Source organism: Photinus pyralis, unplaced genomic scaffold (genome assembly GCF_008802855.1).
Source record: "Photinus pyralis isolate 1611_PpyrPB1 unplaced genomic scaffold, Ppyr1.3 Ppyr1.4_LG1, whole genome shotgun sequence".
In the NCBI taxonomy this organism is placed as follows: Eukaryota; Metazoa; Arthropoda; class Insecta; order Coleoptera; family Lampyridae; genus Photinus; species Photinus pyralis.
Window position 1 is genome coordinate 19,107,900 of NW_022170249.1, and position 16,030 is coordinate 19,123,929.

Here is a 16,030-nt window from a genome sequence, read left to right on the forward strand (position 1 = left end):
AATAAATTTCTTTTAATTGAAATATTTTGTTGCTTTATTTTAAACTATTTATTTCACAAATGAAGTTAGAAGGATGGTAAAAATAACATTTTCTTCTTTAAGTAAAATAGTGAAAAGATTATGTTAATCAAATATATATTTGAAACAAATCATTCAAATTATAGAAGGAAAAAAATACATACTTGAAACTAAAATACTTAATGTAGTATCAACATTCTAATCATCTCTAATGGTGTATAGTAATTCTTCATTTAAAGAAATATAAACTAAAAGCAATGTTTATTTGCAGTATCAATGTTGGCTACAATAATATGCATTCTTTAAATGACAATTATTTAATCTTTAATGAAGCATTCTGAACTCTTATGTCAATTTTGTATGTTCTTATATAGAATAACAGTACTTTGAATCTAACATACATTTACAAGAATAATTCTTTTTTTTATTAAGTAAATATTTATTTGTGTATATACAAAACATAAATTTGTTTAATCTGATGCATATTTTCATAAACTAAGATATAATTGTTATGTGTGATTGTAGATTCCGATTGCAACAAAGTAAAATTTTAAGATTAAACGAACTTACCTTAAGTGAAGTTCAATCTAAATTTTATGAAGCATCTCGTCCGAATAGATCATATAGTGTAGTGTAGTTGTTTCAGTGTTCGCGCCACGAAATTTAAAGCCAATGTAAAAACTTACGCTCCCTCTACTTTCCCCTCTTGTCGCGCTTGCAACGGGCTTCATTTTTTACAGCCATTCTGCTTCTTTGTTGCAACTCCAAAAAATAGGGCTGGGAAGGGAGGGCTATGATCTATTCGGACGAGATGCTTCATAAAATTTAGATTGAACTTCACTTAAGGTAAGTTCGTTTAATCTTAAAATTTTATTTCGCATCTCGTCCTCTAGATCATATAGTGTAGATGTTTAAAGCAGTTGCAACCAAACGAGCAGAAACCAAGAAAGGATTTTATTCCTTACAATGACAACGATCTAAAGTTATACAACTAAATCTAAGGTTACAATAATCCTAAAATGGCATTTGCCACCGACTGCTCTTCTAACACTGGTCGATTATAAAACTGAGCAAATACCCGTGATGAAGCAGACCAACCTGCTGTATTTCTAATAACGTCTAGACTGACGCCCTTTCTTGCAGCCATGGAGGTAGCAGCGTGTCTAGTACTATGTGCAGTAAAAATCTTGGTGTCGATACCACATTCAGCCAGAGTACTCTTAATCCAACGACTGATTGACTGAGTCGATGCGGTCTTGTGCGGTTTTCTAAATGTAATGAACAAGTTTGAAATCATCGGCGTTCTTAAGGTTTCTGTTCTCCCCAAGTAGTGTTGTAAAGTACTTGCCACACATAAAGCCGGCTTTTCATGAAAGAAAGGAATTTCCAGTATTGGTTGGAAGCTTTTAGGTCCTGAGGTTTTTATTCTATCTGGAATCCTTATCTGAATTTTGTCCTCGTTCAAAATAATATTTTTAACTCTGATCAGAGACAACGTCTGCACTCGATGTGCGGTTATTAGTATTAGTAACGTAACAAGCTTACGTGTTAGTTGTTCCAAACTTAAGTCCTGGTTAGGGTAGTATGTTGATAAATGGCTTAAAACTATGGTAGGATCCCAAGTATGTATTTGGGAGAGGATGGTCTTAACTTAAAGACCCCTCTAAAAAACCGTTTAATTCTAGCGTCAGACCCTACTTCTGGTGAAAGTATTAACGAGAGGGCTGACCGAACGGTATTAAGATTACTGTAACTAAATCCTCTATTAAACAAATCGCTTAAAAAACTTAAAATGTTGTTAAAGTTGAGAATAAAGGGATCGAATTTGTTTCCTACACAGAAATCCCACCATAATTTTAAGCCATGGTTATATTGACTTATTGAGGATTTGGTCAGCGAGGCGAGGGATACTTCCACGGCCATCTCTGGAATTCCCTTGTTTTCTAAGGCTAGCCTGATAACAGTCCTGCTACCAGGGTAAGGGTTACGTGCAGCGGATGTGGCGTCCTATCAGCAGATAACAACAAGTTAGGATTAGGTTTGAAATAAATAGGTGGTTTAATTAATAATGCATTAAATAATGGCCACCAAGGTTGTGTAGGCCAAAAGGGAACAACCAAAACCCCTTCCGCGTTATCGGACTTAATTTTCTGAAGTACTCTGAGAATTAACGCGAAAGGAGGGAAAGCATAAAAATTTTTATCAACCCAATTTACAGTGAAGGCATCCACTGCTTCTGCTCCTGGGTCCCTAAGCCAGGAAAAATATCGTTCACACTTATTATTGGTTCTAGAAGCGAAAAAATCTATGTCTGGATGTCTTAAATCGGTACAGATTTTTCGGAAGGCAAGATCACATAACTCGTATTCAGATTCAGAAACCTTACGCCTTGATTCGCGATCTGCTTCAACATAATCGGAAGATTGAATATACGAAGCAAAAATCCATAATTCGCGTTTCTCACACCACTGCCAAATATCTCGAGTCAACGTATTTAAATGTGGATACTGGACACCCCCCATTCTGTTTATATAAGATATAGCAGTGGTATTGTCTATTCTGAGTAAAATATTGGTTTGTTTAAAATTAGCTGCAAAGCACCTCAAACCAAAAAAGGCTGCCTGCAACTCCACAAAATTGATATGATTTTTGCTTTCCATTCGTGTCCAGAATCCATGAGACCTTTTACCTGAACAAGCTACTCCCCAGCCCGAAAGAGATGCATCACTAAAAATCTCCATTGTGTAATTTATGGGTCTAATACATCTGCTTTCCTGAATGTGAGACTTCCACCAAAGAAAATCGTGCCGCAGTGTGGAGGGAATTGTCATAGTACTGTTGTACTCCCCCCCTGACTTTTTAAGAGCTAAGAATTTTTGCCTTTCAAAATTCTTAGTGTACAGCATCGCATAACGAACCGCAGGCGTTGCTGCAATAATCCTACCAATGAATTTTGCGAAGGTTCTAATTTTGCAACTAAGTTTAGTCTCTAAAGTGTGGATATCTTGCAGAATACGTTTTTGCTTCTCAACTGGAAGACTAACTGTCATCGAGCGAGAATTAAAAACAAGGCCTAGGTACTGTATACTCTGACTGGGTGTAAATCGGCTCTTTTTCTCGTTTATAATGAACCCTAGTTCTTCCAGTAGAGATCTTGTAGTGGCAACATTAGATAAACAATCGCGAAACGAGTCTCCAAGAAGTAAGAAATCATCTAGATAAACATTAGACCCAAAATTTTGTAGTCTATGTTTGGCAAAAACTGGTTTCAATATTTTTGTAAACACTAAAGGAGCAGTGCAAAGCCCAAAAGGAAGACAATTAAATTGAAAAAGCTCTTCCTCAAAGTAAAATCTTAGAAACTTCCTATCCTTAACTCTAATTGGGACTAAGTGATATGCATCCTTTAAGTCCAGAGATGCGAAAAAACAATTCTCCGTAACTAACTTAGTAACTGATCTATAGTCTTCTAATTTAAAATGTTGAGTTTCTATGTACTGGTTAAGCTCTTTTAAGTTAAGGATTAGTCTGTGTGAACCATCAGGCTTGGGCACTAAAAAAATGTTCGACACAAATTGGCCCCTTGAAGGGCGACATTTTGAAATTACTCCATTACATAACAAACTAGTTAAATGAATTTTAACTACTGATAATTCAGTTTTCGACCATCGCATCTGCTTTGGCCGATAAGTTTGTATCGGTTGTTTACTAAAAGGTATAGTATAGCCCTCAATCCAAGAAAGAATAACCGGATCTCGGGTTATTCCACGCCAAGCATTTACAAAAAAACTTAATCTTCCGGCTGACCTGTTTACCTTCACTAACGACGATTCTGGTGTTGGGACTGATTTTGATAATATTTTCTGGGTAACTGTTGGTAGCGGTCTCTCAGTTGTGGTATGTAGTTTTTCGGTCTGCCCCGACTGGATGTGTTCAGCGTCCGAGGCAGACCCCTCGCATTTCCCTGCCTTTTAGGGAAGTTTTTAATTATAGGTTTTGGCTTCGTAGGTTTGAATTCAGTTGATGAACGTTCAAGGGTCTTCGCAGCCTTCATACGCTCTGTAAGATCATTTCCGAAAAGCCATTCACCTATAGGAGCTGCAGCAATAGTCTCCCGGCATTGCTTATTTAGGCCTGATGCCACTAAAAATCTTCTAGCCTCGGATTCTTGGTGATGAGCATCGGAGAGAAGGCGACTCGCATCGCTCAGGTACTCAATAAGGGTCAGCCCTAGATCGCTCCCCTCCTGAGTTAACAAAATCGTCAAACTCCTGCCGATTGCTGCGAGAGCTGCTGCAAGTCGTCCCTGAGTTTCGGCTAATCGTTTGTCCCTTTGCTTGTGTTGTTCTGTCATGGCGGTTTCGATTTCGGGGTTTAATTTAGGTACCCCAATGACCTTGCAGTTTTCTGCTGGGGGATACTTGGATATTAAATCGTTGGCCACTTGTGGATCCAACCCCGATTTCAAGATACTCTCCCAGCGAGAGACTAACTCGACATGCAGTTCATTGTGTAAGGTAACTGCCGGTTCTGTGGATTGGCCCAACAAAGTTAGGAATTCTGACGGAATCGAAGAGGGAGGCACGTTTTCTTTTTCCCCGTCTGCGCTTGCTTCTAAATCCAGAAAACAAAACCCAAATTACAAGGAGAAGCAGACAATTACCAAATTTGTAGCTAAAAAATAATAAACTAAAGCCCAAAGGCCTTCTTTCAACCTCTTCCAACTCCTTGAAAAAAGGAAGGTACCACTGTACCTTTAAAAGACAAAAAAACGTCTATCAAATCTACCTTTTAAATCTCGTTAAAAGTGTAGAGGCAGGTATGTCAAAGACTCGTTTGAACACCTGCTAAATTAGTGGTAAAACCAAATTTGTTAAAGAAGCTACAGCCTTACGGCCTTCAAAAGGATTTCTTTCAACTTGTTGAAAGATTATGTCAAGCTACCTTCTTTTAAAACTCGTTAAAAGTGTAGCGGCAGGTATGTCAAAGACTCGTTTGAATACCTGTTACGTTACTGGGAAGGCCAAAATTTCTAAGGAAAACTACTTTCCAGCTTGGAAGAAGTACAACAAAAACTCGTTTGCGTACTTTGATAAGGCAGGGAACATAAAACAAGGCTTACCACTTTCGTAAAGGAGAGATGATAAATCTCGATTATCAAAACTTGTTTCCGAAGGACCGGCACGCGGTGTTGATGCTGATTGCTCTGAATCAGCACTGGTATCTACCTCCGTATCGCTGTCACGACCTTGCTTCGACCGCAATTCGCATAAAATATTATACGCGATATCCTGTAATCGATCATCTTTCCTCCTTCTTTTATTTCGCTTACGAATTAGCTTTTTAGCTTTCCGTTTATGACCCATCTAATAAGGTAAAAAACGTTGAGTGGTAAAAACAAAACAACGCGTGGCGTACACTCTCGCACGAAAACAACTAATGAAGCCCGTTGCAAGCGCGACAAGAGGGGAAAGTAGAGGGAGCGTAAGTTTTTACATTGGCTTTAAATTTCGTGGCGCGAACACTGAAACAACTACACTACACTATATGATCTAGAGGACGAGATGCGAAATAAAATTTGTTGTGTGGCCTTCTACGCTTTCGTAAATAACTATTTTTGCAAAGTGTATGAAAGTGTAGATTTATCGAGTGCGACGTTTCATCAGAGGCTTTAGCTTTACCTATACCCAAGTGTGAAATCGCCGCACAAGATAAATAAAAAATAGCCTTTCACACACTTTTTTTGTATACAAGTTATTTGCATGTTATCCAAAGTCTTTTTTCTTTTTTTGAATGTTTGCGACTATATTTATATAGTGTCCTCTCAAAATAGTTAATTTTATAACAAGAGCGCAAAGTTCACTTTCGCGCATTGAGACTGAAGGTATTTTGACGAGGCGAAGCCGAGTCAAAATATCAGACGAATGCGCAAAATAACTTAGCGTTGTGCTAGTGTTATATACAACATTTTTTCTACAAATGAAATAGAAAATATAATATGGAAAACTTGAAAAAACTATGTAATTTCCTGCATATAACTTTATGAATATAAGACATTATTAAATACATGTATGGTGAATGCTTTGACAACTAAAATACTAAAAACAAAATAAACATGAAAATGTTATTTAAAATCAAAGGGTCCTATATCTCCGCGACGTAACGTTACTTGTTGCTAGTGCTGCTCTAAATTATAATTGGTAATGAAATTTTGATGACAATATCTTACCGTAACATAGTCAGAAAAAGATTGCACGAATCTTATCACAGCAGATTTCGATTTCGTGTAAGTGGTAGACTTCGTTCCGGAATCTGGATGTGTTTTCATGAAGTACCTTTGCAATACCTCCAAAGTTGAGTTAGCCTTAGAAGGGTACTTCATATTAAAAACGAAAAAGCAAGCATAAAATTCTTTGAGTGCACCAATAAAAGAACCGGATCCTTCATTTATTGGAATTTTTTCAATAACCACGATATATTTATTTTCATCTGTAAAACAAACTTTTAAAAAAAACATCAATTATACTTTCGGATATCATCTACCTTGAGCAAATATAATACATGGGCTCAAAGATTCCACTTCTTCTGCATGACCGCGATCCTAAAAAATATATTTTATTGTATTTCTTTTTAAAGAATATTTATAGCACCTACCGGAAGAATTTTAAATATCATTTCAAAACGTTCTTTAAATTGCTTTGCTAGCACTCGCAGTAATTCTATATGTTGATCATTTATATCAGTAGGAATTTTCTTAACTAATTTTTTAGTGCGTGCAAATTCCAACATTCTTTCGATTTTAATGTTGATGCCAGCTTCCAACTGGTTTAAATCTTGACACATCAACCTTCTGTAATTCCAGTACAAAACTTTTCCGTGCAACAGACAAGGCCACGATTTTTGTAGCTGTGTAATAGACGGAGTCTCATTGTTTATATAAAAGCGTTGTCGTTCGTATGTGTTGTGTAATAATTCAAAGAGTCGTTTATCGTCCATTGTTGAAAATCCCTCATTGAGACTTACAATCTGTTCGTCTAAACTGTCGTCTTCTTAGCAATTGAAGTAGGTGAAAGTTTACTTCGTCTCTTAAGGCTATTTTTGTAGTCGTTACGGTCTTTTAATTTTAAAAGTAGGGTACTTGAACCATCACCAAGTACTACACCATCATCATCTATGGCACCTGAAAGGTCCTCCAAAAGTTTTCCGTTATTAGCCTTTCGGGTGCGTTTAAATTTTGTATGGAGAGTTCTTGAACGGCCGGATTGCTGTCATTTAAATTTTGCGATCCCTTTGGATCGACATCATTAGTCGGTATTTCCAGAAATAAATATGGCTCCTCTACAAGTGGTACCTGTTCAGCATTAGACGTCAGTGAAACAGTGCTTGCAAGTAGGCTGCCATCTGTAGAATCGGTAGAAATGGGTTGCCAAATTTCGTTTTTTTGCAGCAAGATAAAAATTATGCATTTATGGAACAGATGCGACAAGATTCTTTCTTACCTCTTAGCACTAAATTTTCGTACAGATTTTCATCGGCAGCATTTAGTACCACAATGGACTTCTTTGTTCGGAAGTTATTCCAAATTTAAAAAAAAACTTTTTCTTCGTTCATAATTGAAATCTGAAATATTCTTGTATGTATGTACGTATATACAGATGTCAGAGTCGCCGAAAAAGGTTGCATACATTTCAAAAAATCATAGTTTCCAAAGTAATGAAGAAAGTGAAACCACTTTGCGTTTTGTGGTTATAGCTGAGTTCAAAATTTAACGTCCACATTTTCGGTCTCTGGAAATCGTTGCTGTTAACACAAGGTAGATCCGTGTGATAAATATTCCAGAATACCGTTAAACAGTTGTCTTAAAAAACTCGTCGAGTTATCGAGTAAATTGCTATTAAAATTGTTTCTTTACTACTTTGCAAGATATGATTTTTAGAACTTTTTCGGTGGTCCTGCGGTGAGTGAGTAGGACAAAATCGGTCTACCGCAACGTACGGTGAACAGTAGAGAAGAATATTTCAAATACAATTTGTTCAATATTGAGTGCTTAATAAGAAACATTTTCAAAGATGTAGGACTTCTGGTTATATCGGAAATCGGAAGTGGAGACTTCGTTTTAAATGAAACGCTCTATGATTACAGTTTTGAACTCCCTATAAAAAAGGTTAGTTTTTATCTCGATTTTTATTAATGTTACATTATTCTGGTTTTAGACGGTTACCGTTTCCACGATTCGTTCTTGAAAGACATAACCTGTCAAGTATTAGAAGAACATTTACTTTTCAAATTTAATAACATTTATTGATACAATTGACTATTCCAAGTAGACCCCAGAACGGTTCGTCTGAGACCAAATGCATCTTTAATAAACTGCTTTTTTATGGGAAATACTAAAATTTATAATACAAAATAACCAAGGACGTTCAAAATACCTGGACACGGCATTGCGCGATTTGTTGTGAAGTCAACATCCCACCCGCGCCTATAAGTACATGTTGACTTCAATTTAGTAGATGGGTAATGCCGCGTCCAGGTATTTTTAACGTCCTTGAGAATAACAAAGTTATGTCCACTTCCCATGTAACCGGATGTCCACCATCTTTGAAAATATTTTTATGTTATTAAACACTTAAGTAATTCCGAACAAATTTTATTTGAGATATTATTCAATATTTTGACATTTGCTATAGACAGTTGTAACCTTAGTCTCTCACCATGTATACAGGGTGATTTATACCAGGAGGGGAGAAATGAAAATTCGTGTTACAGATGGGATTCTAAACGAAGAATAAATTTTTGGTTTCAATTTTGCTCTTCATCACATTAATAAGTAGCGTTTGTTTCAGTGCAATTCCCATGGTATTACAAATTTTATTTATTTTATAAACAAAAACTTAATTTCTCGATATGCCGAACGGAAAAATATTTCGTATTTTTTGTTTAGGATCCCATATACAACACAATTTTTATGTTTTGACTGCCGGTATAAATCGCCCTTTATATAGCACATTCGGATAAACGTTATGGTTACCTATTCAGTTTCTATACATTTATTGATATATTAATGGTGCAGACTTGAAATAAAACGCATCCGCAGTATCTACAAAACAATGGTACAGTGGTTCATGTTGCAGTAATTGTTCATGGAAACAGCCAACCATTTTTTCCTTGGTGTCACCGTTCGAACATTTGTAATATAGGCCTGTACACCCATCATATGATAGTTTAGTTGATTGCCCAATTAAAAACATGTTTGAATAGTCCTGATTTATAATAATATAATGCAATTTAAGGATCAGAAAATCTCCGTATTCATCTCTATGGTAACAAAAATATGAATTTTCTGTAAATTTAACTCCCCTGTACGTTGCACATTTACACAGAAATAGCACATTATTATTAGGAGCCATATTTTTCTGTATAATAGAACGAAATTCCCCTGAGTAATACCTACTATCGTATACGATTACATTTTCAGAAATAACTTTATCCGTAAAAATAGAAGGCTGACTTGCTTGAAGAGCTTGTAACATCTGGTGTTTTTCAGCAAAAGAATAAAGGACGTCCTTAAAATTGGGAGAATGTTTAACTATGCTTTTAAAATATCTATGTTTGGACTCAAAACGTAACATCCACAAATGCTTTAAGGGGCCAAACTGAAGCATTAGGTGAGAATAATGCATTAGGAAAGATTTTAATACGTTCTGTAAGGTATTCTTTCGAGATTTTAAGTAGGCTACTTGCCCAGAAGAGAGTTCAACAGCTAGAAGTTGTATGGAAACAAATATTTAATTTAAAAAATAATTTATAGTTGCACGAAAACAATTGCATGTATATTGTCATGAGAAACGTGGTTGTTGAATAGAGTCTGAAAACAAATTTGATAGCCATTAGGCAGTTGTAATTTAATTTAGTTTAGATTGTGCTGGTATCAGGTAATGACCAAATTGTTTAAAGATAAGAGTTTATATTTGTATTTATCAGGTTGTGATCAGATTAGAAACCAATTACAATAAAATTGATATAAAGAAATTGGGAATATCTTTATAAATTATCAAAGCAATTCACCGTATTGTTACAAAGTATGTTTGTAAGTTTTCTTAATAATAAGATCATCTGCCAAGTCGGATCCTCGAAATCGTTTATTAAATCAGATACTGCAAAAGGTAATAACTGTAAAAAGAGCATATTCTCATGAGCAGTCCCTGGTAGTTTATCATTTTTATCTTTAAAAAGAGGAAGGTTCACGGTAGTGCTATTGCATAATTTTAATTTTTGAAATCTGTGGTTCAAGGTTTGTAATGTAAAATGCTTTTTCTTTATTAAATCATTTAAACCTATCATTAAGTCATATTGGACGACACCTTCAAAAATATCGTGGGCTAAGCATGGAGGTAAACCGGGATTGCAAACATGAAAGTTACTTAAAGAATTTAACACAGAATTACTTTTTATCCCCTTATATTGGTTATCGTTTATCATCATTTTCATATCTAAGTCTGATTCGTACGCTTGTTTTGTACGTAATTTGAAACCTTCTAAAACTGTGTTAATATTCTTTTTTTCAATGTAGCAATACCTGCACGTATATGACGACGTACTGAAATTTTCTGAGAAACCACCGATTTGGTGGCTACCCAAATTATCGCCTAACATTGCAAATAAAGCACCCTTGAAAATCTGACCTTCATGTTCTAAACCAAATGACTCCAATACTTGTAAATCCCTAACAATTACGTCAAAAATTGCAGACATTCCATAATGTTCTATATCGGCCTCTTTTACCAATGCAACCAGCAATATATTATCAACTCTGGACCAATATGTAGGCAAATTGCCTAGAATCATGTAAACACCCAACGTTTTATGCTTCTTTTTGGAAGAACCTAACGGATTGCAAGGCTCAAATGTGTCTTGAAACATAATAATTCTTAGAGCCGTCGGATGATCTTTAAAAAATTTATTGTTTTTGAAAACCAAGCCGTCTGTAAAGTCCTTCAAAATATTTTCTTTCTTTACTACTTTTGGAGTTAAACAATATTTTAAAATAGATTTGTTTTTCAAGAGTACAGCCAAGGTCTTTAGAATAGGAATGTAGTAAAAAAATCTTTCGTGATTTTTGTATTTACCGTGATAAACTCCTAAATTAATTCGCTCAGGCGCTACGTAACAAAATTCCTTTTTGTAATACCGCTTACGCGTAAACGAGTTTAGGATAGCCTACATGTGGTGGAAAGTTATATAGTCCGTGTAAATTTACTTAATTTGTCCGTGGTTTTACTTATCATGAGAATATTTCCGTTAGACCGGCAGTAATTTTTCCTAATTTTGCTCAAAATTACGATGTAATTTTAAATAATTTTTCCCAGTGTATTTCTACTGAATAACTAATCATTTAACACCATTTTGTACTATCAGTATGTGGGTTAACCTCATTCTTTGACGATTAGTTCGTAAACACATAGAGAATTGTGCAGGTTTCCTAATTTGTACCATTTGGGAGTTGCCTAAATTGGACCGGTACAATTTACGAAACTTTCTTTTTCAGAATGAGCCGAAAGGGTATGAAATATGGCCAATGGTCAGAAATGGATATGAAAGAGGCGTTAATAAAATACAAAACAGGGGGATTTGGTCTTAATCAGATCTGTGCCATGTACAATGTCCCCAAGCCTACCTTAAAAAGACATTTAGCTTCGTCCAATGTTAAATCCAAAGAAGGCGTAAAAGCGTTAGGTCGGTCTACAGTTTTTAGTGCTGAGATCGAAAACCAGCTTGAGGATCAAATATTAAAATTGGAGGAGAGCTTTTATGGCGTGACAATTCGTGATATCCGTAAAGCTGCTTTTGACTTTGCTGAGCAAAATAACATAAATCACAGCTTTAATAGAGTATCCCGAATGGCATTAATCTTTTGGAGAAACTAGTAGACGAAAACCGTTTGGATGCAACTAAAATATTTAATGTTGATGAAAGTGGGTTTTCTACTGTGCAAAAGAAGTGTCAAAAAATTCTTGCCAGAAAAGGAAAACATTAAGTAGGAGCAATAGCCAGCGGTGAAAGGGGGGTAAATACAACTATGGTTGTCTGTACTAGCGCATCTGGGCAATATGTTGCGCCTATGATCATTTTTAAGAGAAAAAGAATGATGCCTGAGCTTGGAATGGGAGCACCACCTGGTTGTATGTATGGTCGTCATTTCTGACACCGGCTACATTAACTCAGATCTGTTTGTGGTGTGGCTGCAGGGATTTATTGACGTTGTTAAGCCGTCTATTGACAGTAAAGTTGTGTTAGTGCTTGATGGGCACACAACTCACTCCAAGAATCTTAAGGCCGTGCAGTTAGCAAGACAACATGGAGTTATTATGTTACAGTTACCAGGGCACACCACGCATCGACTGCAACCCCTCGATGTAGCGGTGTTCAAGCCATTGGAGGGATATTACAACCAAGCTGTTGAAAAATGGATGAGGGAACATGCAGGGTTAGGAGTGACGCAGTTTCAAGTTGCGCAGATTCTTGGTGAGGCCTATCCAAGGGCAGCAACCATTGCTAATGCCATAAACGGCTTTCGAAAATGTGGGATATGGCCCGTCGACAGAAACGTCTTTCGCGATGTTGATTTTGCACCTTCACTTGCCTTACAGGAAGTCTCGACTTCAAATGGAGTTGAGGTCAATAACACTTCTCATCAAGATTCCGACACAAGTGACAATGACGGCGACATTCCCCTTTCTGAAGTTGTGAAGCAGATGCAATCGCCTCGTGTGCACATTTCTTTTGAAAACATAATTCCTATGCCTAATGTAAAAGAAGTACGAAATAATCGCAAGTCCAAAGGACCGCAAAAATCACAGACCTTAACATCTACCCCATATAAAGATGAACTGGAAGCTCGTGCATCTGTTTCTGGTCAAGATAAGCGTTGTTCTGTACGGAGAAGAATTGGTTCAACCTCACCCAAGCCGAACACATCAGGCATGTCTGCAAAACAATCATCTAAACGAACCAAAATGGTCGATGCCGTAATTGAGATAAACGCAGAGGAGTGGTACTGTCAAATGTGCGATGAATGCAGAGTGGAGAATATGATCCAGTGCATTAAATGCCAGAAGTGGTCTCACGAGTCCTGTGTTGCTTTTGTTTCTCCCGATCATACTTGTGACATTTGTAAATCTTAGTTCCGTTAAGTTCTTTTTCAAGCATTTTTTTAATATAGTAATAAAATTTTCTTACACAATAAAATACATTTTTCTCTGCTTTGCCTTTGTTGTAATACTTTTTGTATGGTACAAATTAGGAAACTGCATGGTCCAATTTAGGAAACCCGTGTCCTAAATTGTACCACTTGCAAAGGTTTATAAAAATCAAATTTTTTTCAATTTTTAAAGCGGTAAAAATTACGAAAAAAATACTGTTTGTGGAAAATATATTAAACAAAATAATAGAAAATTTTCATAAGCTGCTAACCATTTTTTTAGTCTTTAGAAGCATTTTTTTTGAAAAGTGGTACAATACAGGCAACCTTACCCTATAAAAAAGAAAAAAAAGGATTTTGTAAGCTGTGAATGTGACCAGACAAATTCAACTAACACCTAATTGTCAAATAGTTTATAAAATGGTTACACAATTAAATACTACAGCCGCAAAATTTCACATCCAACGGGAAAGTTACCGAAAGCGATTGATGCACGCTGAGGCTGTTGCTAAAAATCCAAATTTTGCCAATTGCTGTAGTTACCGTATGGTCACACCAGAGCAGCGGTCGCGTCGATCAGCCAATGTGACGACATTTTAATCGAAACTCCTTAAACACAGTGCGGATTTTGTTCATTATATCGTAATAAGTTAACAAACAGTGAAACAGCTGTGTGTTTACTATTCGTGTGTGTTCTGGAGAGGAAATTGTTTGACACTCTTTTATTTGTTATAAAATATGGAACCCAGATTTGTGTAAGTACAAATATTTCCGTACATAATCTCACTAACTATAATTCTTATTCCTGCTAAATCACGGCAACATATGTGATCTTCACTGTCTGATATTATATTGCCGTGATTTTTTTTTGCATAGAAGGTATTTGATTACAAAATCAGGTGTAACCATATGGTGACACTAGCCTAATATCTATACAATTGTCTATTTTTCTGCAGCAGCGGATTTTCCCTACAAGAAGCTTTGGAAATGGTGTTCAATAATGACGATGACGGAAACGAGGTTACGGATATCTTTATGGCACCCCCGGAGTCAAATGTGCGGACAGATGAAGACGATGGTGGCGATGTGGATAATTTGTCTGGAAGGCAGTTATCAGCTGAAGCCGAGGTTTGCTTTTCTAATAACGCCCGTATAAGCGGTTTTGAGGAAGCCCAGGAAGAAGACTTGGAAGAATTCCATGAAGATGAGGAAACTGAGGGGGTAGTGGAGGAAAACGGCCAGGCGGATCCGGAGCCTGAGGAAAATGAAGTGGTTGATAGAAAAATTGCAAACTCAAGACAGAACAAGAATAAAAAGAAACCTACAAAGAAAAAGAAAAAGGAAAATGAAGCGAAAAAAAAATAAGTCCGTGAAGAAAAAGAAGCCTGTTGTTAAAAGAACATGGATAGATGGCGATTTGATGAAAACGGCGACATTCCCCCTACCAAATTACTCCGAATATGCCAATAAATCTCCAGTTGAACTTGTCGAGATGTTCTTGGACAGCAACATTTTGCAACATTTACTGGAAGAACCATATGCTGGAATTCTCTACGGGCTGCGAAAAGTTTATTTGGTGGCAATCTCCTAGCCTTGACTGTGACTGGAGGACCCTGCGTTGAAATTAAATGGGTTACATCATGCTTGATACTCTTCACAATCGTAGATGCTGGCTTTGCAATATTCGGAAACTGTAAAAATATAGATTTTAATTTGTCATCTGAACACATAAGGGTGGATATTCTTGGAGAAGGGATGAGGGAAATATCAGGTTTAGTTCGGCGTGTGATACCAGTGTTGACGTCGATCAGCTGTTGTCGTCTCAGATCGACCAGTAATTCGAATTGCTTGAGGAAGTCCGCTGGCCTGTCTGTGTCGCAATGATAAATGGCCATCGGAAAGTTCTTCGAAAATTGAGATCTAATTCCATGAGGTGTTCACCATAAGTGTTGATAAGAGAGCCATTAGCTGCATTAGCTAGAAGGTGTCATCCTGTCGTGTCGACTGGGAGGGAAGATTGAAACATCTGCGCCGGTATCGATCAGTAAACGAATTCCTGACACTTTTTCCATTACAAAAAGACGGCAGTTTTTATCGCATCGGTAGCCGCCGATTCCGATGCGAGTATTAGTTTTCCGGATGGGCAAAGTTGCAACGCTGGATGCAGTTGGTTGCCTTCTCCCCAAATTTAAAATGGTACCAGCACTTGTCACGTTTCTTGGAGCTTCTACTTCTTGAGCCGGACCTGGATCTCGATTTATGCTGCAACTGTTTTGAAAGCCCGCTAACCTGGATTTGTAATTTTGCGATGGCATCTTGTACTGAAGTTGAAGATGCTGCTTCAGCTACTACTGTACAAGGAATGTGATCCATTATCTTGTCGGCCATTTCGGCAATTTTTCCAAGCTATCAGTGCTTACGGAAAGGATAGACCTGGCCTGTGTTGGCAGGTGCTTCAAAAACATAGTTTTAAGAAAATCGTCTTCTACTTTTCCCTTTGCTAACTCTTTCATCTCCCTCAGAAGTTGCGAGGATTTCTTATCGCCTAATTGGAATTCATTCAACAGCGTTTTAATCTGGCGCTCCTGCGAGTCCGTGAATTCTCTGCACAGCTTGTCTTTTAATTGTTCGTACTTATTTGACCCTGGCGGGGTTAAGACGAAATCGGAAATGCGTTCAAGCACCTCACTTTCTATGCTGGCTAAAACATGGTGATATTTTGTGTTATCACTCGTGATTTTGTGTGTAATAAACTGAGATTCTACTTGCACAAACCATAACTGAGGGTTTTGTTGCCAAAATGGAGGTATT

General features: G+C 36.8%; 3 protein-coding genes across 5 annotated transcripts in view; 1 reads left to right on the forward strand and 2 right to left on the reverse strand.

The window, feature by feature from the left end:
- Positions 1-1,771, forward strand: part of LOC116179523 — a 2,916-nt gene extending 1,145 nt beyond the window's left edge. Inside the window, exon 6 of the mRNA XM_031499346.1 lies at positions 1,704-1,771. Coding sequence (XP_031355206.1) covers positions 1,704-1,771 — 68 coding nt within the window. The remainder of the gene's footprint in view (positions 1-1,703) is intronic.
- On the reverse strand, positions 501-5,541 carry LOC116160286. 2 transcript variants are annotated; one of them, XM_031473458.1, is made up of 3 exons: positions 5,141-5,541; positions 3,834-4,632; positions 501-2,025 (listed from the first exon to the last, which is right to left on the reverse strand). In XM_031473458.1, exons 1-2 carry the CDS (start codon positions 5,382-5,384, stop codon positions 3,839-3,841), a joined length of 1,038 nt encoding a protein of 345 aa, XP_031329318.1. In that variant the 5' UTR covers positions 5,385-5,541; the 3' UTR covers positions 501-2,025; positions 3,834-3,838. The 2 variants fall into 2 exon arrangements, with proteins under 2 accessions (XP_031329318.1, XP_031329317.1); XM_031473457.1 differs by having other exon boundaries at positions 501-4,632.
- A 516-nt stretch (positions 5,542-6,057) lies between these two features.
- On the reverse strand, positions 6,058-11,004 carry LOC116160668. Of its 2 annotated transcripts, XM_031473932.1 has the most exons (5): positions 7,518-11,004; positions 6,673-7,419; positions 6,562-6,619; positions 6,248-6,507; positions 6,058-6,204 (listed from the first exon to the last, which is right to left on the reverse strand). In XM_031473932.1, the coding sequence occupies exons 2-5, from the start codon at positions 7,012-7,014 to the stop codon at positions 6,184-6,186; spliced, it is 681 nt and encodes a 226-aa protein (XP_031329792.1). In that variant the 5' UTR covers positions 7,015-7,419; positions 7,518-11,004; the 3' UTR covers positions 6,058-6,183. The 2 variants fall into 2 exon arrangements, with proteins under 2 accessions (XP_031329792.1, XP_031329791.1); XM_031473931.1 differs by lacking the exon at positions 7,518-11,004 and having other exon boundaries at positions 6,058-6,507; positions 6,673-7,465.
- Positions 11,005-16,030: the final 5,026 nt, after the last annotated feature.

What these genes read in the sequence shown, in the direction of transcription:
- LOC116160668 (XM_031473931.1), bottom strand. Translation starts at nt 7,014, where the DNA reads ATGGACGATAAACGACTCTTTGAATTATTACACAACACATACGAACGA. An exon ending in TGATATTTAAAATTCTTCCG is followed by an intron (nt 6,620 to 6,672) that starts GTAGGTGCTATA and finishes TATATTTTTTAG; the next exon opens with GATCGCGGTCATGCAGAAGA. An exon ending in ATGTATTATATTTGCTCAAG is followed by an intron (nt 6,508 to 6,561) that starts GTAGATGATATC and finishes TTTGTTTTACAG; the next exon opens with ATGAAAATAAATATATCGTG.
- LOC116160286 (XM_031473457.1), bottom strand. Translation starts at nt 3,692, where the DNA reads ATGCGATGGTCGAAAACTGAATTATCAGTAGTTAAAATTCATTTAACT.